General features: G+C 43.3%; 1 protein-coding gene across 1 annotated transcript in view; it reads left to right on the forward strand.

The window, feature by feature from the left end:
* NEDD9 (neural precursor cell expressed, developmentally down-regulated 9) overlaps window positions 1-27,235 on the forward strand; it is a 176,139-nt gene that overhangs the window by 49,631 nt on the left and 99,273 nt on the right. Inside the window, exon 2 of the mRNA XM_081145756.1 lies at window positions 13,216-13,399. Within this exon, the coding sequence (XP_081001882.1) occupies window positions 13,388-13,399 (12 nt within the window). The 5' untranslated portion in view covers window positions 13,216-13,387. The remainder of the gene's footprint in view (window positions 1-13,215; window positions 13,400-27,235) is intronic.

Here is a 27,235-nt window from a genome sequence, read left to right on the forward strand (position 1 = left end):
ACGGGAATTCTCCCAGTGATGTTGCATTTGTTGTCCACGGATACTTTCCGAAATTCTTGGCCTTCCCTGGAGAATTTTCCTGGAATCTTTGCCCACCCTGGCCAGACCATGAAAAACCTGGATCAGACCAGAGGCTGGATGTCTACTCCCTTTAGATTCCAAATAAGCTGGCATCTTGGCATGATATGCTTCCAGGGAAAAATATTAGCAAAACATAATAAAAATAGTATTCGGAGGGCTCCGCTCCCATTAGAACCCAGTGAATGCTCCAGAAGACCTCTGGAGATTTAGATCTAGTTCAAGGGAAAATGATGTCTGAGGCAGGTTTGAGTTTCAGACTTGGGTTTCTTTTGGCTCCCTTGAGAGACCAAAGAGAAAACCTGCAAAGAAACACAACACGTTGCTCATTGTGCCTAAGACTTGTTTGCAAGCAATTGTATGTCTGCCCTAGAAACCTCACTGGGTTCCTGCACCTTAAGATCAGTCTCTGTGATGTGACATCCCCACCATTCACCCACGCGGTGTGCAGTGTGCGGAGAATTCAGTGTTTCTGAGTCATGACTGCAGGGGTTGCCCTTCTCTATTCAAACCATAGCTGCTGGTGAGTCTGGCTTGTATTTGGTGAGCTGCAGTGTCAGGAAAGAGTTGATTTCTCTACTGTGGCCCTGATCTAGCACAGCTGCTGTCTCCGTTGTTCTACCATGAGCCTACCTTTTCCAGAAACGTCAGACCCTATTCATACGTGTGCCTCCAATCCTGTAAACCATTCGGAAGACACTGTGGACTCATCAAGCTGGAATTTGGGAGGACCAATGTTCAGAGAAGACAAGCCTGTCATTTGTGGTTTATACATCTCTGCTGTTGCCGGGAGGTGGGGTGCTGGGAACCGTGTTCACTGTCATTATGTCATTGTCATTGTGTGAGTTATAACCACAGAGCCGGCCGCTCATGTGGACTGCATGTAACCCAAAGGCATACATTGCAAGAGATCTTCCCATGTGCGAGACTGTCCTCTGTAGGAAGGAGGAAACCTGAGAGGTGTTTCATGAGCATGGGCTGTGCCTTGAGCCATGAGGGCAGATCAGGGACTGACACCTCTGAGGACAGGCTGGCTCCCTTTCTCTGATGGGGCCACAGATGGCACTTGAGCAGGTCACCTCACAACTAGAAAGATGGTCTCTGCTGTTGGGGCCATGTGCCATTAAACACACACACACACACACACACACACACAGGCACACTCAGAAGATGCAGCTGTCACAGGGGCTCATCGCCTTTGCTCTCACTCCACTCTCACTCAGTGACTTCAAGGCTGGCCAGGCACCTTGACACCCGGAAGGGGCTGCCTTGGACCACACTCTGATTATTAGAAGGGAATTTCTCAACTTAATGTAAGCACCGTCATTCCATCTGTCTTCTTAGGTCATGAGAATGGGCAGACCAGGTGAGAAAATCTGGGAGAGAAGCACAAGTCCATATTTCCTGTTAGAAACACAAAGTCAAACAATTGTCCCTCTGATGGTAGGGCAATAAAACCTACCTTCCCATGTGAAGGGGACTCTCATGCTTCATCCCTGGAACCCGGAGCAGCAAGGGACTGCATGGGCTTCATTGTTGGGTAGGAGAGAGGCAGCAGAGAAGTCAGGGGCCTTTGTCAGGCTTGGAGTCTGATGTCAAGTCTTCTGATTGGCTCTTGGAGGCTCTCGGGTGTCTGGTTGTCATTTCCGTGGAATGACAGAGACAGGTGGGCCCTCCCACTTGTGACTTAAACATTGGAGCTTCTACTCCAACAGGCCGGCCCCTGGCGCCTGGGTTGACAGATTTCACAAAATAATAAGTTTGCATTTCAGATAAACAATTATTCAGATGAATAATTTTTAGTATTGCTTTTAGTATCTATTTTTAGTATACAAATTATTTGTTGTTTATCTGAAATTCAAGTTTCACTAGGTGTCCTGTATTTTATCTGTCACCGTGACCTGAGCCAGTCCCAGGTAAACCCGTAGTAGTTTCTTCAGGCCCTATCACTGATGATGAGGAGAACTACACTCCTCTAGGAAAATCGAGTTCAAGAAAAATAGCCATTTAAGGTTACTCACCTTAGCGTGCATTTCGAGTGACTGTGTTCTCTCTTTCAGGCATTGTAAAAATGCAAGCACGTTTGCCACTGTGGAACTGAGAAAGAAAGGCTTTATCCACAGGGAAGGAATTTTCAGTCTTATTCCTAAAATGCTTCATGGAGTCTGGGGTCCCTCTCCTCCAGCAAAGGGAAGGTTGTCCAGATGAGGTGGAAGTAGCTCAAAATGGTAGACATTCTAGTTTGGCCAAGATTCCTGCCACTTGGAGACAATTAAGACACAATGCGATGGCCACAGCCGTGCCCTGTTCACAGTGTCAGTGCTGCTTCTGCTCAAGAGAAAGTAGTTTCGAATATTCTTTACATTTTCGTTGATAGCCATTGGTCTGTCTCCCTCTCTCTCTCTCTCTTCCCTCCCTTACACCTCTTTCTACTCCTCCTTCTAATTCTTCCCTCCCCCTCCCCACTCCCTCTCCCTCCCCTTTTTCTTTTGAATAGCTGACAACACACAGTATAACATTGTTTAAACCCTTAATAAATATACAGTTAAAGTCTCTTTCCTGCTCCTATCTTCTATTTAAGCTGCCCAGTCCCCACCCCAACCCACTGCCATCGCACATTTATACACACAAATAAACTACTGGTTGTATGTCTTTCCAGAGCTTTTTTCCAATGTATATATAAGCAAATTGGAATAGACATTGTTATCCCTCAAATGATAGCCTACAAAACCCACTGGTACACTCTTTCCACCTGCCGTCACATTTTAGAGATCTTTCCACACATGCAGACCTCACTTGTCCTTTCTTTATAGCATCAGAGTCTCCAATTGTATGGATTCCCATGATTTGACTAATTCTATGTTAATAGAAATTTAGGTAGTTTCTGATATTTGGCTGTCACCAACAATGTTTACCAAGTAACCTTGCACTGTGTCTTTTTGCACCTGTCCAAGCATATCAGTAGCATAAATTTCTGCAAATGCCCTTGCTGGGTCAGTGGGTACATGCACGTGTAATTCTGACAGATTGGGACAAATTGTCTGTCATAGGCATTGCACTGACCATGCTTCCACCAGCAGCGAAAGGCTGTGGCAGTCCCTGTCAGGGCTGGCTCCTGAGGCTAAGGAAGGGTTAGAGGGTATGGGCGGTTTTTAGTTAGAACCCTGGGCTCCCCAGGGCACTGCCCATGGCTGCTACCATTGACATTCTTAATCCTCAGTTTTTATTAAACAACCCAAAGAGGGAATTTTTTTATTATTTTATTAGAACTGAATAAATTAGTACACTTGGATGCAAGTAATGAAATACAGTTCAGCTCAGCTTGGTAGAGGCGGCGTAGGGAGAAAGGAAGGGAGGTAAGGGAGGTGGTCACTATAAGAACTAGGATGTATCTCGTGGCACCGGAGGCAGGAAATCAGCCATGCTCCAAGCTCACACGTGGAGAGGGACTACATGACTGACTCAGTGTGTATGCAAAGTACTTGGCCTTTGACCTTGGGTGAGGCACTCACCCCAGATCCAGGCAGCTGTTAAACAGTAGAGTATGAGCATGTTGTCCAAACTGAAATCTGGAGCCAACCACCCTGCATGAGCAGAGTGACTAGGGGAATCATTTTGAGCTGGGCAGATATTCCAAATTGCATCTGCTACACTCACAAATAAGATGGTTTATCTCTGTCGCTTAAAATTATAACAAAAAGGCCCGGCCGGGCGTGGCTCAGCGGTTGAGCATCGACCTAGGATCCAGGCGATCAGGGTTTGATTCCCGGTCAGGGCACATGCCCGGTTGCGGGCTGCAGCTGATCAATGACTCTCTCATCATTGATGTTTCTATCTCTCTCTCTCCCTCTCCCTTCCTCTCGCTGAAGTCAATAAAGATATATTTAAAAAAAAATTATAACAAAAAGAATTATAAAAATAGAGCATAAACTAAATGAATTCTAAATGCCCAATGAATCTCTCATTTAATTCACTCTAGTGGCCTCTACAGCTATCTTATCACTTTGGCAATAATGAAGTAAGTATGAGCTGGACAAATTCTCACCTCTGCAAATTATTTCTATTCAGCAGGTAGTTTCCTAAAAACTGGATTATCGAAGAAGCTTTTTAGAATAAAACAAAATTTTTCACATATTTAAAAAATATGTAAACAAAAGCTTTTTGTTTACATAAAAATATGTAAACAAAATATTTTTTTACAAAGAAACGGAAGCTTCTTTTTCATGAGTATCCCCCCCGCCCCAAAAACCCATAGATTTCAGGGCTGTCCTATAGGACATATTTCACAGTGATGTGTAATGTCGCTTTAGAAAAGCGAGCTGTTTCTTTTTTCAACCTAAAGACAAAATGGCCAGAAGGAAAGCAGCCAAGTCTGAGTAATCTGACTGAGGATTCAATTTTCTAAGTATGACCTTATGCTAGCAACAGGTCCTCAGTAACAAGAAAACAAGCCAAACTAGGAAGTCCTGCTTCTAAAAGACAAGGAACTCCAAGACAGCCCTGCCTGAGGGCCAGTTCTAATTATGTAACATTAATGAGTCACCAGTGTCCTCAGAGATTACACACAGCTAAGCAGTCACCCCACTTCTCCCTTTGTTTTCACAGCACGTACACTCTCCGGGGCCTCACTCACCCTACTCTTCTTTTTCCACTCTCCCTCCCTTCCTTCCTTATTTCTTTCTCTTTTCCCCCCCTTTTCCATTCTGTGCTGTAGCAGGGTCTCCACAGATACAGAAGCAGTGGCATATATATGGTTTATTATAAGGAAGTGGTGGCTCTGTATTTACGGAGAGGGCACCTCCTAAGATCTGCAGAGCGGGCTGGCAAGCTGGAGATGCAGAGAGCCAATGACCTATTTCCCGTCCAAGTCTGAAGGCCTGAGAACCGGGCCCAATAGAGTTGTCTGAAACAGCTCTAAAAGCTGGCAGGCCCACGAAGAGCCGACGTCTTACTTGAGTCTAAAGGCAGGAAAAGCCAATGTCTTTGGCCATTCAGGCAGGAGGAATTCTCTCTTGCTCGGGGAAAGCCAGCCTTTTTGTTTTATCCGGTCCTTTGACATGGGGTAGGGCCCACCAGCATTAGAAAGGGCAATCTGCTCTGCTCAGTCTTCTTATTTAAATGTTAATCTCACCCAAAAACATTCTCACAGGAACACCTAGAATAGTGTTTGACCAAATACGTGGGCACCCCGTGGCCCAGTCAATTTGACACATAAAATTACTCCTTGAAGGTGTCTTTCTCTTCTCTGCACTGGCCACTACCACGAGTGGGCCTAAGACCATCATCGCTCATGTCATCACTCTTGTTTCCTATTTCTCTTTGTTTCTTTGCAATAAAGTTTCTGGACAGAGAAGTCTGAACTCAGTCTGAAACTTTTCATTGACTGTTCATTCCATTGAAATTTATTTCCTTAAGAATGCTCATAATCTAATTGTCAATTCTTTCCTCTCTTCTTCTCTGGAACAGCACAGCATCCTGCATTTCCTTCAACCTCTCCAGCCCCTTCTCCATGTGCTCTCTGGGGGTGGTGTTCCCCAGGGGCCTGCCACCTTCCTTTCTTCCTTCATAAGCTCTGTCCATCCCATGTCATACATGCCCTTGCTTTAAGCTGTAAACTCATGACTCTAAAATCTGTATCTTCAACAGTCACCTCTTTCTGAATCCCTCACATGAAACTGGAGTTTAACATGTCACACTAAATCATCATTTTCTCACAGGCTTCATTATCGATTTCCTCTCTCTCAGAGTGATACGATCATGCACCCAACCCCCTAACGTTCTACCTGGGAGATATTTACTACAAACCTCCCTCTCCCTCACCTTCTATCTCCAGTTAGTTATTATTCTCTATCCATTCTAAGTGCTAACTACCCACTTGCCCTCCTTTCCCAGGCTCTTTCTGGGTCTCATCCAGACCCTCCTTAGTTCTCATCTGGATTCTAGCACAGGGTTGTAATGGATTTCTTTCCACCTCCACTCAAGCAGCCTTTCCGATTCATCCACTAGAGTCAGTGTGATTTTATGACAAGGAAATGTGAGCAAGTTTCTTCCCAGTTAAAACCTTCCAGTCTTCTCCGCTGTGGTAAGAACGAAGAGTGAAGACAATTGCAGCAGAGAGACACTGAGCTAAGAGTGGCAACTGAGATGCAGAGATAGGGGAGGAGGGGGAGCTGGAGACCCTGAGGAGCTAGAAATGACAAGATCCCATTACTGCTTAGATGTGGGGAGTGAGAACCAAAGAAGGGCTAAGGGAAGCCTCTCCACTCTGCTTTAGATGAGTGTTAATCGTGGTCTCATTCTCTGAGACTGGGGACGTAGACCTTCCTTTCCTCATGGACAACAGCAAGTTGAGTTACCTGGGTGGGGTGCCACGTCTGGAAAAGCAAGGCCTTAAGGAAGCCTAAAGGTCTGGGAGGAGATGAGTCAGAACCTAGTAAAAATGGAGAAATAAAAAGTAATACCAGATGAGTGAAGGAGGCAGATGAAAGTCACTGTAAAGAGTCAGCGTCCACAGACCCTACAGGAGTGGAAGGTGTGGCGAACAATGTCCTCTCTTCTGCCAGGGGATTCCTAAAACTTTACTGGCTAAGACCAGGAAACGAAGCCGGGCCGTGCACTCAGCAAGACATTACCTAAGTACAAAAAGGGTTTAAAGGACTTATAACTCTGACTTCCACCCTTATTTATTTCACCATCATTGCCATGCCCTTTTTCTTGGTCAGGGTTTTGGCTGTAGTTTGGAATGTCTTGCTGTTTGAAGAAGAATTTAAAACATGAATCATTTTATTGCTAGGCCCCAGGGCGCACATTTAGACATGCGTATCGATGAAATACTAGACAGTCCTGCTCACCTCACCCTCTTTACTGAGTCCTACCCACTTAAAACAAAGGAAAGGCTTGTTTCGTAGGTCTTTAAAACATACTTGAAAATGTCCAATTCACTTAAAAGCCAATCCCCTCCAGGAACCATTCTGAAAAAAAACCCAAGGTCATTTGAAAAGCTACATGCCAACAACATTTAAACTGGTTAAAATGGGCCAAACTACCTAATTTGACTGTTTAGCCAAATTCAAGTGTATCCAATGCATTAGGGTACTAAATCACCAACAAATTCTTCTTTGTCGTGGCCTGATGTGATCACTGGTATTTATTTATTGTTTTTTCACAAATGGGAAAAATATGTACCACAGCTAGGAAGCTTTCATAGGTAGCCTGGTTAGAATCCTGAATGGGGCCCAAGAGAGGGCTGAAAAACACAATATTTCTGCCAAAGAGCTGCAAAAAAACCTGACTCTTTGCTCTGCAAGCAGGTGGCTGATGGACTGTATTATGAAGGGTTTAATTAACTCTGTCTCTCTGTCTTAGTTACCTACCAAAATAAACTGTGTGAATCCCAACGAGGCAGACGGGCTCCATCATCAGCTGGCAGGCAACATCTTAGTAAGGCTCCATGGCCTAGGGAAATGAAATTACTAAGGAAGACAAGTTAGTAAGTGTTTAGTTTCAAGAGGCCTCTGTTTCAGGTACTGACAGGCCAGACAGGGAACAGCCAGTGTGCTCTGCGAGCTGCATTCGTCCCAGGCCCGGAACTGCCCTTAGACAGATCCTTGAAGGGGACCCAAGTGGGTTCAGCCCCTGGACTCTGCTCTTCCCTCTCTCCATGTGCTCCTCTAGGGGATATTGCCTGGCCCCTGATGAGGGTCTTTCTGACACTTTCTTCCATAAATCTGACCCAGCCCAGGCTCCATTCCCTCAGAACAGTACCCAGGTGGTAAAAAAGTAACCAGATAGATGCATTCAATAGATAATGTTTATGACTGATAAATGCTTAGCTTCTGTGCCTTTTAATTAAATAGCATTTTACTGTAGCCTCCAAGGGAGGCTCTGCCATTTTCCTTGTGCCTAGGCCAGGAGCACTGCCCCCTCACATCTGTGTTTCTGGATTCTCCTCCACCTACCCTTTCCTTTAGAAAGAAGCTCTTTTTTCTTTCCCAACACCAAGAATTCTCACAGAGCACCAGGAAAAGAGTCTACTTCGTCATATGTCCTTATTCAATAGGCATATACTGAGCACCAACTGTGTACCAGATACTAAGCTAGGTTGCAGGGAGGCAAAGATGGAGAAGCCAGCTATTCTCAAGAGCTCATCACCTACAGGCCCTGTTTGCCCACAATTCTTGCTCGCACATGGTCTCAGAGTCCCCTGTGGACAGTGAGCATATTTATAAACCCCACATTCCAACACATGGTCCAAAAAACGATTGCTTTTCTAATTTGTGAGTGTTTTATATGAGCATCTTTAAAAGGTTTAAAATTAAATTGCGTTAGTAAGTCCTTTAACAAATTTCCTTTACTGAAAAGAAATAAATTTTATTACATCAGGCTTTTCTGAGGAAAAGCTGTGCTATATGTTCATCAAATCCATATGCTTTAACTTGTAAAACTTCCTTATAATCATAGTCTATGGCAGTTGGAAAGGATCTGAAATATCTCCTAAGTCGAGAGATTTAAATTTTTTACTTTATTTTCTAAACAATGAAACACTTTTTTAAAGCCAGATATTACCAAGAGTTTCAACACATAAAACAGTTCAGACAGGAGCTGCTATGGTCAAAGGAAGAGCTCAGAGCCCTCTCCTCTACTCTTCCTCTCCCATCCTGCCACCTCTGCTACCATAGACTTTGGAACTGGATGCCCCAGGAATGACACCCACCTACTCCTCCTGTCTCCAGGGAGGAAACAGATCCAAGAGAATGTGACTTCATTTTAACTAATCACATCTGCAGCAACCCTGCTTCCCGATAAGGTCACATTCTGAGATACTGGGGGGTAGGGCTTCAACATATGAATTCAGGGGAACATGATTCAACCATAGCACTGCTTCCTGCCCTGTTGGCTGAAGGTCTTGATCAAGTCAAGGAAGCCCCTGACACCAGGTTCCTAAGGGAAAGATGAGGGCCTATTGGACTGCTGCTGGGAAGAAGTCAGGGCAGAGAGGGGCTGTGCAGAGAGATGTCCCCGGGAAGGCATTGTACCTAACCCCAGGCAGAGGGATTAGCCTGAGCACTAGAGGAGACACTTGCTTTGTTGTCACAAGGGAGTGGGGAGGAGAAAGGGATGGGTTTGGATGCAAAGTGAACCTGCAGATGGAGAGGTGGGAAGTCTAGAGAGTGCCCTTCAGATGGTGCCAGGTTTCTCCATGAAGCAGGAGAAGAAATCTCCTGTAGAGGCTGGCGGTGCAGTTTGGGACCTGGGCTCAGTAGAGGCACAGGCAATAAAACCGGAGACTTGAGGAGAGCAGAGGAAGTCTGAAGGGGCTCTGTGCGCAACAGACAGAGCCCGCTGTGTCTAGAGTAGGCCCCCAGTGCTTGGTTAGAGAAGAGGACCTGTCATCATTGTAACAGAAAAATGGGAGGGTGAGCTGACCAGGGAACAGGGAAGGACTGCCTAACAGCCACAAGGGCCCGGGTGGCGTTTGCGACCCGTAGTTTATAGTGGCACCATCTGCAGGGGGTGTGGTGTTTCCAGTAATGCTCAACAGCTGGATGATTGAAGTAGAGAAGGCAAACAAGTGAGTTCATCCAGGCTGGGCTTCCCGGGGGATGCACTACAAGGAGCAAGAGGCAGGAAGGTGAGGACGTGAGCCACAGGAAGAAAGCGCAGGGCCCGAGTCGGTGGAGGAAGGAGGCGTGAGGGGAGGAGCGTGGCCTTTCTGCTGAAGAGGCTTGAGCATGGCCTGGTTTCCCGTTGACCAGAGCACATGGTTATTGCTGCCTCCTGGAGGAACAGATGTTACCAGATGCGGGATGCTAATGAGCTGCAAGCTGATGGGCTCCCCAACTGATCCTCCTGTTCTAAGGTGGTTTTGAGTGGTCCCAGCTGGGTAATTCAGTGGTTTGTGCCCAATGCTGCCACAACTGCCAGAGCGTGCTCCAGGGACACACATGCCCCTGTGAAAGGGTGTCAATACCAAATGCGTATTTGGCATGCTGGTTCACCCCCTAGGTCAGTCTGCTAATCTGAGTGTCATTTTCAAATGCTGTAAGAGCCAACCCTGTTAATTTGGATTTTATTACTGTGAACCTTCCAAGGCTACAGATTTTCTCTTAGCTACTATATTTCAAATAAAAATGTGGGTATTATTATAAATATTATTGTTATTATTATTATTGTTATGATTATATTCCTCTACTGATGCTATTAGCACTCAACTTGGAACTCCAAGTTATTAGAATCAGTTCAGTATCTTCAGATGCAAATAACGAAAATTTTAAAAAGAAACTTTTTAGTAGTATACTTAAAATATTCCTAGTACAGACTGATTAACACTAAGAAAAAATACCCAACATTTTCAAGACCAATGGGGACTCTCTAACCTGCTGGTGAAAATATAAATTAGTACAACCACTTTGGAAGACAGTTGGGTATTTTCCATTAAAGTTGAACATATGCGTATCTATCATCCAGCAATTACATTCTTATGTATTTGCACAACAAAAATAGATAAAGACCTATTTATCAGTAATATTTATGATGGCCTAATACTGGAGAGAACTCAGTTGCCCACCAGAATTAAAATGGGTGTATACTTATAGATGGAATACTATACAGCACTAAAAATTACAAGCTACAGCTACAGGCAACAACATAGCTGAATTTCACAGACATAATGTTGAACAAAAGAAGCCAATGTTAAAAAATATATACTTTATGATCTATTTGTTCAGAGTTCAAAACCAGGAAATTGACTGTAGTGTATAGGAATGCAGACTTCAGTGGGTAAAGTATAAAGAAAGGCACAGAGGGGATTTTCATCAAAGGATAGTTACCTTTAGGCGGGCTCACCCCTAACATCCGTGGGGCTTAAATGGAGCACTTCATATCACAGGCCTAAATGTTTAAAGTTGTAAATTAAACTTACCAGCTATTAAATGAAAGATATTCTACCCTCCTACCTCAACAACTGTATCTTCATGGCAACCTGGAAAGCCAAATTGGACCTTAGAATTCTTGGACAGCTTAGAGCTTCTCACTGGAACATGGAGCACAAGAAGTGGCCCCCAGGCCTCGAGGGCCACCCACCTTCTCTCCCACCCTCTGCTCCATCCCAGCAAGGGCCTTTGTGTTCATGTATGTGCATTCCCTAGTCCTAACGTCTACCCTTCATCCACAGCCCCCTTCAAATATCTGACCTTAGGTTACTCTTCAGGAAAGTAGACCTGAGAAAGAAACCAGGAAGACCTGGAAGTGGACATAGACTCATTTGGAAGAGGAATCCAAATGGCCCTGTACTTGGCCCATGGTTAGAAAAGGGCTCATGGGTTCCAGATGGACATGGCCTCTTGGCAGTACAGACTCCTCTCCCCTTGGGAAGAGACCTAGCTGGGGGAGAGCTAGAAGCTCAAAAACACAAGGCTCAATACAAGGTCCCCTGCATGGGGCTTAGGGCAGTACTGTATATACAGAAAAGAAAGAGGTTGTATTGGGAAAGGCACCCTGAAAACTTCTGGGGTCCTGGAAGCATTCAATGGCTTGACCTGGGTGGCAATTACATTCATAACAACTTATTAAGCTCTGCATTTGTTTTATACAGTTTTCTGTAGGTGTGTTAAATTTCACAGTAAAGATTTAATGAAATCTCCCTATATATATCATTCCTTGTGCTGTAGTTTATGGGATCCTCGCAGACAAATCTGCTCTGAGTGGCTGCCTTTAAGCTCAGACATCTTGGGCAGTTAAAATATCTCCAGGTGTGAGTCCCTAAGGGGCAAATGGACAGAATGCTGAGAAACAGGAACTCTCACTGCTGATTCTCCGACGCCTGGAGCCAACACTCATGGGTGACTGTGGCTGAGTTCAGGCAGAGTGAATGAGTCACGGCCCATGTCCTCTTGCCTGGCACTGCAAGTGCTTCAGAGGGAAATTCCTTTCCCCCCTTAACCACGGTTATAAATACTGTGTTTATCAAACCGAAATTACAGGAGGCTGTTCCGAGTCTAGTAGAAGTGAAAGGAGACCAGCTCTCAATTATCCTCTGTTTGGAAAGCAGTTCTAGGAAGACTTATTTTCCCCATAAGGGCAGCTGAATGGGTCCATTACACAGTTCACTGGGCTTTCACTGTGTGCCAGATACAATCTTTATTTTTCTGTTCCATATTTTAAAGCATCCATTTAGTTGGAACTTTTTTTTTTCATTCTTGATAGCAAAAACACTTTCCTTTTACAAATGTTCAGCTTCCTGGTCCTCGAAAAGATTTCCGTGTTCTCCACATGGTTTAAGTATCAGAGTTTTTCTAAGAATATACATTTCAACGAAGGTCCATAAAGACACACACACACACACACACACACACACCCCATCCCAAAGCTGAGCTTTATGGCTGTGAGATGATGAAAGGGAAGTGAAAACTAGCCAGTACTAACCAACCAAAAACCCAGTCAATTCCCCAGAATATCAGATTCTGGGCTTTGCATCTAAGCTGTTTAAAAGCCATGATGCCAAAACACCAGTTTTCCTCATTTTCATGAGATAGGAAAAGCATAGGGTTCTAGGGACCTTCACAAGCTGCTGCTGAGAGGCAGAATCAGACATGTTTGGAGGCTTCAGAATGATAGAAGTAGCAACACATGAGATTAGTTTAAAGGGAAATAATGAGGCCGTGGGGTAGAGGAGTCAAAAAACAAGTTAAATCAATGACTGGACTAAAGTTGTGGATTATCTAATGAGGGATCACTCACTTCTCCCTCTCCCATTCTGCCCCAGTAAGAAACACCTGGCAAACATCACTCAAGGCTCCTCCTGAAGTTTGCCTTCGCCCTCTTTGGTGCCTTCACCTGACCCACTTCATGTTCCAGTGTACCTCTGACATTTTTTGGTTCTCCCTGCTAAACTGTAGGTTCCTTGAGAACAGGTCCATATTTTATACATCCTAGAGGTTCCAGCTAACACTAAGTAAAGCTCCATGACCGCTTTCTTTGACTACATGAATGAATGAATAAATGAATGAATGATGGATTCCTTTCATGAGACCATGGATGTGGCTTTTCCAACTGCTTTGATGCAGTCCTTAAGAGAAGAAAAGTGTCTCAGCCTTTCCTAGAGTTTACCCACTTTCATGATTTTAACTTTTTTTTCAGGTTCAGGAAGCTGTGAATTCTGTAATGTCGGATGCGGGCATGAGGACATTGTGTATTCTTTAGAGTTATGAAAAGGAAGAAACTGGTCAGCAGACGAAAACGCTGGAATTGCCCTTTTCAAGATCCAGAGCTCCAACATTCCTTGGCTTAAAAGAGAAAATCACCTGGGAAAATGTGGGCAAGGGTGAGTAGTAATGAAAAAAACATTCCTCTGGTGCGATTGCCTTTTGTCCGGTTCAACTCAGACTAATTCCATTGGAACAATAATGTAAATGGTGTTTTGTTCCCACCCAGGATCGCAACGAATATTTGAAATTTAAAGGTTGATTTTAGGCCACCAGATTTTGCTGTTAGGTGAATCTTTTTATATGAATACACTGTGCCCACGGGGAGCCCTCTTCCATTCAGAAATCTCTGGTACACAGCTGGAACATTCTGCTCAGTATCAGTGCCCAAGCAAGTCTGGAAGTTACACTTGCTGAACTATTTGGGGGCTGATCGCCTCGGTTATGGAGCAGCCAGCTCTCCGGTGCCTCCTTCCCCTGCCAGCCAATCACCTTTAAACCATTCCCTTTCCATTTAGCCATTCAGAAAAAATCAGCTTGGCTTGTATGGTGGTTAAGGTTAAAACGGTCAACTCTCCTATCTAACTAAGGCTCCCGAAGGTTTGGTGGAAATTAAGTAGAAGCGATATGCAATTGCACCTATTGACTGATTTCTAAGGGAGACACTGGGGTTGGGCGGACCTGGATTTATGGCCTCGCTCTTGCACTTACCAGCAGAGTAACCATGAGCCAGTTACTTGACTCTTTTGAAGCTCTGTTTCCAAATTTATAAAATGATGATAGGATTATCCTGAGGAGGAAGTGAGAAAATGCACATAAAGTAACGTGCTCAAAAGAAAAATAATTAATTCCTTTACGTGCTCAGATCACTCATTTGTTGTCGGTATCCCATGGAGAACTAACCATCAGCCTAAAGAAGCAAGCACTGGGCAGTCACGTCATTCCAAAGTGGCCCGATTTCATTTATAGGGAAGCGGCTGTAAGTTAAGTAAAATGACAAATGTTTTCTTTAAACATTTTGATAAGTATTTAAAGAATTTCTGTGGATGTCTCTAAAAACCAATTACATTGTCATATTACCGTGATGTTGTAAACTAATGACCTTTTAAAAATCCTCCCCCTAGTCCTGCCCTGGCCTGTGTGGCTTGGTTGGGCATCACCCCGTGCACTGAAAGGTTGAGGGTTCGATTTCTGGTCAGATCATCGAACCGGGTTGCAGGCTCGATCCCTCTGCAGGGGTGCGGGGGTGATGCAGGAGGCAGCTGATAGATGTGTCTCTCTCGTATCGATGTTGCCTTCCCTCTCTCCTTCTCCCTTCCTCTCTCTCTAAAAATCAATAAAAAAAAAAATCTTTAAAAAAGAAAAATCCACCCCTAGCCCTAGAATTCTATAACAAAAATCTGTCACAGAATCAGACACTACAGAGGCTTCAACCAAACCAAATTATAAATCTGAACTGGAACAAATGACATCTATTTAAGGTTCCTTAAGTCATTTGGCATGAATATTAATTTCTAATGAAAAGTGAAATGAACATCATGTCTTCTCATTTTAATACCTACTCAGCCAGTTTTATTAAACAGAAATAAAAACAGAGCAGAGAGAGGGGGGTGGAGTGAAAGAGGGAGAGAGAGAGAAAAGCATAGTATTCTATAAAGCAAGCCAGTGTTTCATTTCATATGAGTTCCCTCAATGCATATTAACCCCTGTGGTATTACTATAAATATACAGTGATTCTCAACTTCTGGTATTCTAGACCTGGGAAACAGATTGCTCTACCACCTGAAATCTTCAGTTTGCCTTAGGATTATCTATGTTCAGAGTCCAAGGGTTCTTTGAGATCATTAATTTCGTCACTTCTGGGTGTGTGTTTTTTAATCATTAAACTTTATTTTGATATTCTACACACACGCTTGTAGCTGCATGCTAGACTACGTAGATGTAAATATTTGGAAATTATTAGTATCACCAAATAAAAAGGAGCATGTATTCCTTGTCATCAGTGCTTCCCAAGGATACATCCCTGCTACTCCTTTGGGGGCAGTATGCTGGCTAAAAATCCAGACCTGAAGCCCCACTGACTGATTTAGACCCCCAGCCCAGACACTAGCAAGTAGTATGACCTTGAACCAGTTTTTTAACCTCTCTGTGCCTCAGTTCCTTCATCTGTAAAATAGGGCTGAGTGTGTAAATTGCTGAGAGCTGTGCTTTGGCACATACCCATTGAGCATAAGCCCTCAAAAGAAGATTGGGTGAAACCCCGAGTCCTGCAGCACAGAAAAAGTAAAGTCTATGCAGCCAAAAGAAATTGCTGAAAGAGGGAGGTGGGAGAAACAGAGTGTGAGGAAAGGCTGGTGAGAGAATGGGCCTATGGGAATCGGGCTTGGGCTAGACTTTCTTGCTCCCCTGAGCTTCCTGACGCTGGGATTTTCTGGTTCCAGCAGCAACAATGACTATATCATGAAGGCATGGCAAGCAAAGCCCTTTGAAGAAAACTGTGCTAAACTCATAAGTATTCTTAAAAGTGAGCCATTTACAAAACAAAACAAAAAACACCTCTGAAAATAACAGCCAGGCCTGAGCTAACTGTGCAAATTCCAATGAGAAGGCGGCGGAAAGTCCATGCTCGCACTTGGAGAGCCATCGGGGGGCTGCAGGGAGGCCAGCACCAAGCGGCCCTCTTTTGCCTTTCTGCAGGAATCAGTGATGTGGAGGCCGCTGGTTCTGGTTCCCCAGACCCACTGTATCCCCACTTCTCAGTGAGTTCACCTCAGTAGCTTGATGATGGCCACAGTGGGAGTATTTACACCACAGACATTGGCCAAGACTACCCCCAGGGCGGTTTGGTGCTGTTTCATTTTCAGAAAGCTGGTAGCTAAACATTTCCAGTGCACCCCTGGGAACGATGAAGGGGCTGGCTCAGAAAAGTGGAAAAACTGAAAGAAAACTCTTTGAAACTGTAAGACTTTTTGTTTTTTTTTGCATTCCTTACTCTTTCCCCTTTATACTACGGCAGGAAGCTGGCAGTAGGACATGGTCTCTTATGGTTAATCTAAAGAAAAAAAGCCAGACTGAACTATTGCCTCACAGAGACCAAAAAGTATTGACAGACAGAACTTGAATAATGTGTCCCTTTTCCCCATTAAATACAAGTTCACCTCAGGTCCAAAATAGCTGCCAGACTGTGTATTTACATCTGCTGTGGGTTTGTGATAAGTATCCTGAAAAGGAACAACCAATACAGTGGAGTAAGTCATATACTTTTTCACCTTTTAAAAAATATTTATTATTCTGAGAATTATTACCTTACCTCCTTACACCTAAATGGCAATTTAGCTTGTTCATATTTCTCGACTGTTCTGTGAAAGTAAAGATGAAAGAACAGGGACTGAAATGAAGACGTAGCTCTAATCTACCTTTACTAGTCTGCTGCATCTGCCATAACAAAATACCACAGACCAAGTGACCTAAACACAGAAATTAATTTTCTCATGGCTCTGGAGACTGAAAGTTCAAGACCAAGGTGTCACAGGTTTCATTTCTTCCGAGGCCTCTCTCCTCAGCTTGCAGGTGACCAGCTTCTCCCCGTGTCTTCACCTGGCCTTCTCTCTGCGGGTGTCTGTGTCCTAATCTCCTTTCTTATAAGGACACCAGTCATACTGGATTAGGGTCCACTCTAATAGTCTCATTTAACCATAAGCCCTCTTTAAAAACCTTATTTCCAAGTACGGTAACATTCTGAGATACCGGGAGTTAAGATTTAAACCTCTGCCTTGGGGGAAGGGGGCATGGGGACGCAATTCAGCCCATACACTGCCTAAGCGTAAGCACAATGTATTCACAAGAAAATGTGATTTAACAACATTACAGGTTGAGTTCCCAGAGAAGTAAAGCCTGGAGGGAAGGAGAGTTGGATGCCCGAGGTTTGTGGGGAATGCTCTTGGGAACATGCACAGGCTGTAAAGGACATAGATTGGGCAGAGGGAGAGGTGGGCTGCAGTAGTGATAGCAAAGGCCCTGACTAGCCGCGTGGGCCCCCTGCGGCTGGGGTGGCCCGGCAGAGTTGTTTGGAATTGAAGCGAGGGCTGGGCCTTTATATATAAGCCTGCCTGAACCAGCCGGAGAATGTAGTCTGTCCCAGGAAGGAGGCTTGATGGGCATTAAGAGTGTCTCTTCAGCTGAGGACCATCTCAGGAGGGGACTCGGGTGAGAGCTACCAGGAGCCAAGTTTTCAAGAGGTGACAGAATGATTGAGACCAAGTGGGGTCTCTGGCGAGTACACTGCAGTGTCTGTAACAGAAGTTCCCCCAGTGAATGGAAGGACTTACCATTATCTTAAGAAATCTCTCACAATTTTTCTCAGGAGATCAAAGGGTGACCTATTAAAAACACTCAAACATTTGGCCCAATGCTGGACACATAGAGAATGCCCAGCAGGATGATCAGTGAGTGTGGCTAAGTGGGAAAAGCATGCTCTTTGGGGCCAAAAGATCTGGGTTCGAATCTGCCTCACTATTTACTAATATTTTGTACCCTCTCTGAACCTGCAATTTCTCCTCTAAAAAATGAGGATAGTAATACCAACTTCGTTGCACTATAGCAAGATTCAAATAAAAAATACATACTTAGAGAGTCTGGTGCAATGCCTACACACCAAAAAAGGCATCTGAAAAAAAACTGGTCCCCTTCCCTTTCTTTTAGCAAATAGTTATTTGGTGAAAATCAATTATAACCCAGAAAATAGAGATTTGATCTCCTGACTTGAAAATGTTTCTCAAATTCTCATGTGATCAGAATCACCTACAAAAAATGTTAAAATATGGATTCCTAGACCCCTCATGGGGACTCCTATTCAAAGGATCTAGGGCGAAAACCAAAACTGCACAATTTTAGCAGTTCCGTGGGGGTTTCTGGACCCTAGAAAATCTCCAGGCCTCAGCTCAAGTCTGTGAATGTAATCTCAGCAGGAATGGGAGTCGGGTGTTTAGAGATGCCAGATGCCACTTCCACTCCCCCACAGTCTCTTGTTCCGTTGATGTGGATGCGCCCATCACACCACAGAGACCTTGCCCCCTTGCCTAAATTACATCCAGTAAAGAATCAAACCAGTTCTCCTTTTTAAGATGTCGTTTTATTGAGGTATAAATTATAACTACGAGGTAATTTAGGGCAGACAAGAATTTTATTGGGGGTGGATCCCCTGAGCTTGTCTGGAAAATAGAAAGCTCACTCAAAGATGAAGCGTCCTGCAGGTGTGACACTCACTGGGCCTGCAAAGAGGCGTGTCTGGACGGAGACTTCACTTTCTCATTTAAATCAAGTAAAATTGAGCTCCCTGGATGGGATTGCCGAAGGCTTTCTGTGTTTGATTATGGCTCACAAAGCCCAGCTGCATTGTAGAAATTATACTGTCAAGAAGACACTGACCAAGGTCCAGAAAGTAAACAGGAGCTGGACACAGAAAGTGACCCCTGAGCGGAGACGGCTTTCACTTCCCAGCCAGACATATCCCCGATTTAACACGGGCCATGTGGTTTCCCAGTGTCTTCTGTGGCTTTCTGCTCCCACAGAGAGGCTTCATTTATTCTAAAATATGCAGCTTTGGGGGTTTCTTGAAAGTGGTACTTTCACTCAGTAAAAATATGTCAAGATGAAAATGTTGTCTGTGGGAATCCATTCGGAAAAGGGATTAAACTACGAACATAAAAGGAACCGCTTATTTTTCCCGAATGATCAGTATCCACACAGACTTAATCACTTTCCGTACGACAAAAAAAAAAATTCTTGAAACAGCACAACAAAAACGTTATAATAAACCACTGAGAAGCCTCGGGTGGCTCTGGGCTCAGCATCTCCATACAAGCATCCCAGTGCAGGAATTCGTGAGCATTTTTGTTCTTAGACTCGTTCTGAGTTCTCTTATTGATGAAGGAGGTTTTGTCATCATTTTTCCACAACTCTGCCTTTATTCTATTTTTAAAAATATATTTCTCCAGGTCTGGCCAGGGCCTTATCACACACACAGAGTCACTGTTACACTGGAAGGAATCATCCTCTGAGTGCCATCCAGAGCCCCCTCGGTCTTTACACTGGCTCATTAAAGAAGCATCTTAGAGTGAGGCATCCAATTAAACAGTAGGTTTACATCTAGTGCTCCTTTTCTGCGCTCAGATCTCTTTCCACCTCTGCCCTGTACGCTGCCGTTCCTTAGATACACTGAATTTTAGAGCTGGAAGAACACATGAGTTAGGATAGGGCTGCGGCAAGCTGCAGTAACAAGTAAACCCTATAATCTCGAGGCCTTAGCACAGCACAGCTTAGTTCTCAGTCCTGTGACAGTCAATGCTCAGTTCTCCTTAGGGATCAAGTTTTCTCCCATCATGTGGCCCCACCATCTCAGGGTTCTCCGCTTCCAGCCATGAGACAAGGAGACAGAGGGTATGGGGCACTGAGGGACCACTCCAGGAAAGTGGAGTAACTCACTTCCCCCAGCATCCTATTGACCCAAAGAAGGCTGAGAAATGCAGAGAAATGCAAAACTGCTAGTAGTGTGTGCCTCGGAGAGTCCTTAGGTGCCCCTTGCTTTCAACCCCTTCAAGTTTTGTTTTGGTTTCATTGAAGCAACCGAGACCCAGAGAACATGTCACACACAGCTAATCAGTGACAGCTCAGTTCAGTGCTAGCCAAGAGTCCTCTTGTCCATTCCTATTAATTCCAGAAATCTCAAAATACAGTTGGAGTAGTGTTTCTAGAACTTTCTAATCAGGATTCCAGGGTGAGGAGGACTGTGACCACCCTACTCCGAAACCCACAGTTCCGGTGCTGTCCTCTCAGCCTGAGGGCTGGACCGACGAATGTTCCAAGGAGCAAGTGCCAGTAGCAAACCCTAATTACGGGAACCGCTCCTTGGCTCCTAAGGGATATAAAATTACTTCGGGGAAAGTCAAGAAAAATAGAAACAGAATACCCTGTAATGCTTTATTCGGAGGCCAAAAGTCACCTTGAAGGCTACATTTTGTGCTTGATTCTATCAAGATAGCCGAGAGGGAGGAGAGGGAGTTTTATAGGGGGAGCAGCTCTGAATGATGTCAGCGTGGTCTGCAGCTGTTACACCGGCTCATAGAAAACGCCTCTTGAAAGATTGTCCCCTTCGTGGCTGAGATCAAATGTGAAAAGAAACAGAGACTCGCAAACAATGGCTGATAAAGGAGGAGGGACTGGGTGCTAGAAGACGCCTCCTTGGCGGCTCTGACATACCTCGCTGGTGGGAAACACTCCCGTGTGCAAATGCGGGGGAACCTTCGCCTCACCTCTAAGCGCCCACGTCAGTGTCTAGTGAACGCTTACTTACGTACCTATTTTTCTGAAGTCTGACTTTACCATTGCAAAGGTCATGCATCTGGACGTTTTGACTGAACTTTAAAGTTTGAATCTGGAGATCTGACACTGAGCAGTTAAAGGTTGCGTAGTAGTTCTCTTAGTTTTAAAGGTCTTAGGCAAACTGCTTAGCATTCTGAGGTCTCGCTTCTCCCACCGTAACAGCTAGGGAGGAAAAAGAAATAAAATTGCATCTGCCACTTGGCTGAAAATTAAGGTGCTGACTTAATCTAAACATTTTTTATCACATCAAATCAAGTAACAATGATAACACAAATGAAATTTACAGCAGTGTTAGATAACATTATTTAGCTGCCTTTTCCCAAAATACAATCACATTGCATAGATTTACAGATCAGATATTAAACTAGTAAAGAATTTAATTATATGTGCCTTTATTTTTTAATCTTTCTCTCTCGTTCTCTTCTTTCTATGCTCTCTGTTCCCCTCTTTAAAAGAAATTTTTATCCATATAAGTTGGGGGAATATTGTGCCCATCTTATTAACAGTGATATTGCAGCCAGTGAAATTAACGTGTCCTCCTGAGTCACAGGTTAGTTTATGGCAAAGCTTGGGCTCAAACCAATGGTCAGAATGGGGAGCAGGAGGGGTGGAGGCAGGCCAGGTAGGCATCTCCAAAAACCTGGAAATAAGGTAACTTTCAGAATTAAACCAGTAAAATTAAACATAAAATACATGCAAATTAGTAAAACAGAATGGATACAATTAGCCAATTGTGGAAATAAGCCAAGAACTCATCCATCTATATATAAAATAGAAGCCTGTGGGAGCATCTAAACTACAGCCCTGTTGACCTGGGGGTACAGTAATGAGGAAGACGTGCATGTGGTTGCAAGTTAGTGAGCAGAAAACTAAGTGGCTGCCTTGTGCCTGTTTGGATAAAGGCTATGTGAACAGGAGTTGGTTAGCCGAGGAAGCAGTAAAAAGAATCAGAGGGCCATAGAGGCCCTCTGGATGGCAGAGCCCATCAGCCTGGAAGATTTAGGGAAGACAATCTTGGCAGTGTTCGACAAAGCATTATGATTCCCTCGGCAAGAGTGGGTAAGAGTGCCTCAAGCCATCGACAGTAATATTTTAAGATCAAGTAAAAGCCTTTGTACTGATTCTGTAGACACCAAGCAACCTCGTGATAATTTGGCTCCTCACACAGTGAGCCTATTGACAGAGCTGCCTCAAAGCTTCCTGGTCTACTTGCCAGTTGTATTATTATTTTAAATTACTATAATTATATTGATGCTGTGAGCTGGTTCCACCTTAAGCATGCCAACAAAATCACTTTTATGAAACTAACAGACCTTAGACTATGGTATATTCTTCAAGTTAAACACCACCTTATGGAGCGCACCTGGGCAGGCGGCCCAGCCACTGCTCAGGCTGCGCTCTGCGCTCTTCTTGAACTGCAGCTGAACCAGCCGCGTAGAATTTCAACTTAACTGTATATAAAGCGAAGACCAAGATGGTCTAATAATATGATTGCCTTTAGTGATCTGACAAAACAATTGCCATATTGTGAGCCAGAAGCAGTCTGCAGAATGAAGGCATGGAAAGAACCTAAACCATTTTAACAGGCCACGTGCTGATAGTCAATTGTATCTGGGACTCCGCCATAGACAGCTTCATCAAAGATACCAATGTAGTTGACAGGCTAATGTTTTCCAGGTTTCTTCACACCTTATCCAGTTGTGGTAATTGCTAGGTGATAAATACAGTGACAGCTCATTACAAAATTGAGCTTTCAGAGCTGAAAAGTGAAGTGGCACTTCTCACCAGCTGGGTGATAGGTTAGCACCTTACCCCTGTCCCTTCTCCACTCTCCATCTCATGACTCTGCCTGGAATCTTGTGCACTTGAGCCATTAGTTTTCACCCAAAACCTGTCGTAGTGAAAATAAAGTCAGGAGGCCCAATACAAAACTTTAGGAATACATAAGACAGTACCTAGAGGGCAGGGCTGAAGGCAGTGAAGACTATAGCATAAAACTCGAGAGCATTATCCCTAGTTATGTGTGTGTGTGTCTGTCTGTCTGTCTGTCTGCTTCCCATGTGTGTCTAGGGAGAAGGATTTGTGTGCTCTCGCACCCTCTTCCCAGCTTGTCACATACGTATAAACCAATATCCATAGATGTTAACTACCTGGGTTTTTAAAAGAGCTTTACTGAGGTATAATTTACATATATAAAGTACACATATTTGAAGTGTATGTTTTTATAATGTTGACATACATATACACCTGTAAAACTATCACCATAATCAGGATAATGAACATAATCATCACCCCCAAAAGTTTCCTCGTGCCCTTTACGGTCCCATACTCTGCCCCTTCCTACTCCCATCCCATGCCCAGGAAACCATTCATCTGCTTTCTGCCATTATATATTAGTTCACAATTCCTGGATGTTTCTTTAAATGAATCACACAGTACATATTTATTTTTGTTTTCTGGCTTCTTTTACTCAGCATAATTATTTTGGTTTTCATCTAGGTTGTAGCATATATCAATTGTTTATTTCATTGTTGTTGAGTAGAATTCCTTATATAGATGGACCACAGTGTATTTATCCATTCACCTGTTGATGGGTTATTCCCAGTTTGGGACAATTAGGAATAAAGTTCTATGAACATTTGTGTAAAAGTTTTTCTATGGACATGTGCTTTCTTTTCTCAGGTAAATATCTAAGAATAAATGACTAGGTCATATGGTAGGTGTATGCCTAACTTTCTAAAAAACTGACAAACTGTGTCCCAAAGTGGTTGTACCATTTTATATTCCCACCAGCAATGTATGAGAGTTCCAGTTCCTCCACACCCTTGCCAACACTTGGTATGATCAGATTTTTCTTTTAATTTTAGCCATTCTAATAGGGGTGTAGTGGTATTTTATCATGATTTTACTTTGAATTTCCCTAATGACAAAAGATGTTGAACATCTTTCCATATGCTTGTCACTTGTATGCCTTTTTAAATATGTCTGTTCGTATATTTTGCCTATTTTGTAAAGTGGGTTGTTTTCTTATTATTGAGTTTTGAGACTCTTTTTATCTATTCTGTATGCAATTATTTTGTGAGATACATGCAGGTATTGTAAACATTTTCTTCCAGTCTCTGGCTTATCTTTTTATTCTACTAACAGTGTCTTTGGAAGAGATGTTTTAAACTTTGATAAAGTCCTATTTATTAATTTGTTCTTTTATGGATTGTGCTTTTGGTGTGGTATCTAAGAAATCTTTCCCTAATCTAAGTTCAAAACATTTCCTCCTATATTTTCTTTTAGAAGTTTTATAGTTTAAGTTTTAGGTTTATCTTGGTTCCATTTTGGAAGGTATGGATTGAAGTTCATTATTTTAGATATGGATACCCACTTGTACTAATACCATTTGTTAAAAGGACCATGTTTCTCCACTAAATTTTCTTTGCACTGTTGTCTATATATGCATGGAGACCTATTTCTATTCCATTGATCTATTTGTCTATTTTTTAAGCCAATACCACACTGTCTTGATTAGTGTAGCTTTAGAATGTGTTGAAGTCAGATAGCATTAATCCTCCAACTTTGTTCTTCTTTTGTCAATATTTTTGCATTTTTTTGTTTGTTTTGATTTGTTTTTGCTATGATAAATCCTTTGTTTCTACATGAAGTTCAGAATTATTTCCTCAATTTATATGAAAAAAAGGCCTACTGATATTTTGATTGGGGCGATGCTGAATCTCTAAATCAATTTAGAGAGAATTGACATCTGACCAATGTTGAATGTCCTGATTCATGAACACATTGTATTTCTCCACTTATTTAGGTCCTCTTTAATTTTCTTAGCAATGATTTACAGTTTTCAGTGTACAGGGAACTGTAAACATCTGTCATTCACAGACAATAAGGTAGAATGACCAACTTCTTCAAGACTGACAAACTAAAGGCACCAGAGGCTTAAGCCCTTGTACTGTGTTACAGCAATATTACAGGGACTGTGGAGAGGGGATGACGGCACCTATTTCCTAGAATTGTGAGCACTGAATGTGAGAGCACAAATATGCAACTTAATACAGCACAGGTTGTAGGTCAGATTGCCTGCCCAAATACCAGCTCAGCTACTTATAGCTGAGCGATTTTGGGAAACCCTCTAGAACTCAGTTTTCTGATCAGCAAAATGCAGAAAATATACTAACACCTCCCCCATAAAGGTCCTCACGAGGGTCAAGTGAGCTCATTAAACAGAACTAAACAGAACTATTCTTGTCATGTAACAAGTGACTAATAAATGTTAGCAATGGTTATTGATTTTATTATTAACAGCACTTAACACAGCATCTGGAATATAGTAAGCACCCCCCCCCCAAGGGCAGATTATATTAGATCATATTAGTAGCTTATATAGCAAACTAAGCCACTTGGTTAACACTTTCAGGTATGTTTCTCATCAGATTGAATACCCCAGGCTGAACTGAATGTGCTGGAAGGAGACCTGACCTTGATACAGACACAGACCCCCCATTCTGCTCCTTGGATGTTGTACTTGAGAATGCATCAGACACATCTACACAAGGTCTCACCACAATGGGCAAATTTCCCACAATTAGCTTTACTGCCAGCTTCCTTCATTTCTATCTGGTCCACCTTAGGGACTGAAAGTCTGGAAGAGATTTTATGAATCATTTTCTCTCACTGCTCCTGAAAACCTTTAGAAAGCTGACTTCCTCATGGAGATGCATCTACTTTACCCTGGCCTGTGCTATAGGGTAAAGAAGCGTCCAGGTCATCTTTTGTAACACTAGACTTGTTTTATGGTACAATATGATTTCCATATCCAGGAAAGCTCTGTGCAGCTCTTATCCCCCACCTCTACACCTGTGTGCACATACGCACGCACACACACACAATCTTCTTCCTGGCTTGCTGACGCAGACGGCCTAATTGGACACCCATTTCTGTGCTTGATGACTTTGTTCCTAATAAAAACATAAATTACCTTTGAAGGAAAAATAATCATTAACTTATGCTAGGGGACAGTATGAAGCAATAGCAAGAGCCCTGGACCAGGAAGCACAGCTTTGGGTTCTAATCCCAGCTGCCTTTATTCCTTCTCTGTAACCTAAGATTCCACTTAAACTCCCTGCTGTACAATAAGGGGATGATGGCGTCTGAGCCATTGATTCATTCAGCAAATCTTTCCTACCACTTCCTGTGGCCAAGTGTTATTTTAAGTGCAAAAAATATCCCTACTCCCACAGAGCTTATATTCAAGTCAGAGAGATGGATAGTAAGCCAATAAAGACATATGTAATAGATAGAGGAGAGCTGAGTAACAAAATAAAAATAAAGCAGAGTAAATAGATGGAGAATGAAAAGAAATGCTAGTTCAGATAGCGTGTTAAAGGAAATTCTTCAGATAGCGTGTTAAAGGAAATTTGTTACTCAAGGAGAGCTGAGTAACAAAATAAAAATAAAGCAGAGTAAATAGATGGAGAATGAAAAGAAATGCTAGTTCAGATAGCGTGTTAAAGGAAATTCTTCCTGAGACAGTGACAGTTTAACAGAGACCTAAAGAAAGTGAGTGATACAATGTGAGGTTAGCCAGCAGAAGGACATCTTAGACAAGGAGTGCTCAGTTCAAAGGTCGTAAGTCAAAAGGGTGTTCGACCTGTTTGAGGAAAATAAAAGAGGCCCATACGGTCGCAAGAAAGATAGTTGGTCTAAAGGCTAAATCATTTAGGGCATAAAAGGCCAGAATAATGACTTCTGAGTATATTCTAAGTGACATGGGAAACCTCTGGAGGGTTTTGAGCAGGAGAGTGACAAGATCTGACTTTTCTGGAAAAATCACTCAGACTGATGTGCTGAGGACAGGCCGTAGAGTGGCCAGAGGGGAAGCAAGAAGACACAATAGCACTAAACTGTCGCAATAGTGAAGGAGAGATGTGTGTGGCTTAGGTTGGGATGGTACTGTGAAAGAGGTGAGAAATGAATGTTTGGAACATAAGTTGACCAATTGAATGTAGAGTACAGTTTCCATGCCATGGAATAAGAAAGGAGTAAAGGTTGACTCCAATATTTTGGCCTGAGCAAAACGGAGATGCCATTCACTGAGATCTAGAAGCCTGGGGAAGGTTTGAGGGGTATACAGAGTTCAGTTTAGGCATGTGGAGTTGGGGTTGTCCATTAGATATCCAAGGCCCAGGCCCAGTAGGCAGTTGCATATACAGGGTTGGACTGTAGTGGAACAGTCACTGCTAGAGATTTACATTTGGAGTCATCAATGTCTGCATGAAATGTAGGGCACTGGGTGAGGTCACCCATGTGGACTATTGCTAGAAATGAGAAGAGTACCAATAAGAAGAGGAAGATCCAGGTAAAGAGTATGATGGACTTGCCATGGGGCAGAGGAAAAATCTGGAGAGCATGGGAACATGGAAGCCAAATTTAAAAAGTGTTTCCAAGCTTGGCCGGGCGTGGCTCAGCGGGTGAGCATTGACCTATGATCCAGGGGATCGAGGTTAGATTCCCTGTCAGGGCACATGCCCGGGTTGTGGGCTCGATCCCCAGTCGGCGGCGTACAGGAGGCAGCC

The sequence above is a fragment of the Miniopterus schreibersii genome (genome assembly GCF_964146895.1).
Source record: "Miniopterus schreibersii genome assembly, chromosome: 8".
In the NCBI taxonomy this organism is placed as follows: Eukaryota; Metazoa; Chordata; class Mammalia; order Chiroptera; family Miniopteridae; genus Miniopterus; species Miniopterus schreibersii.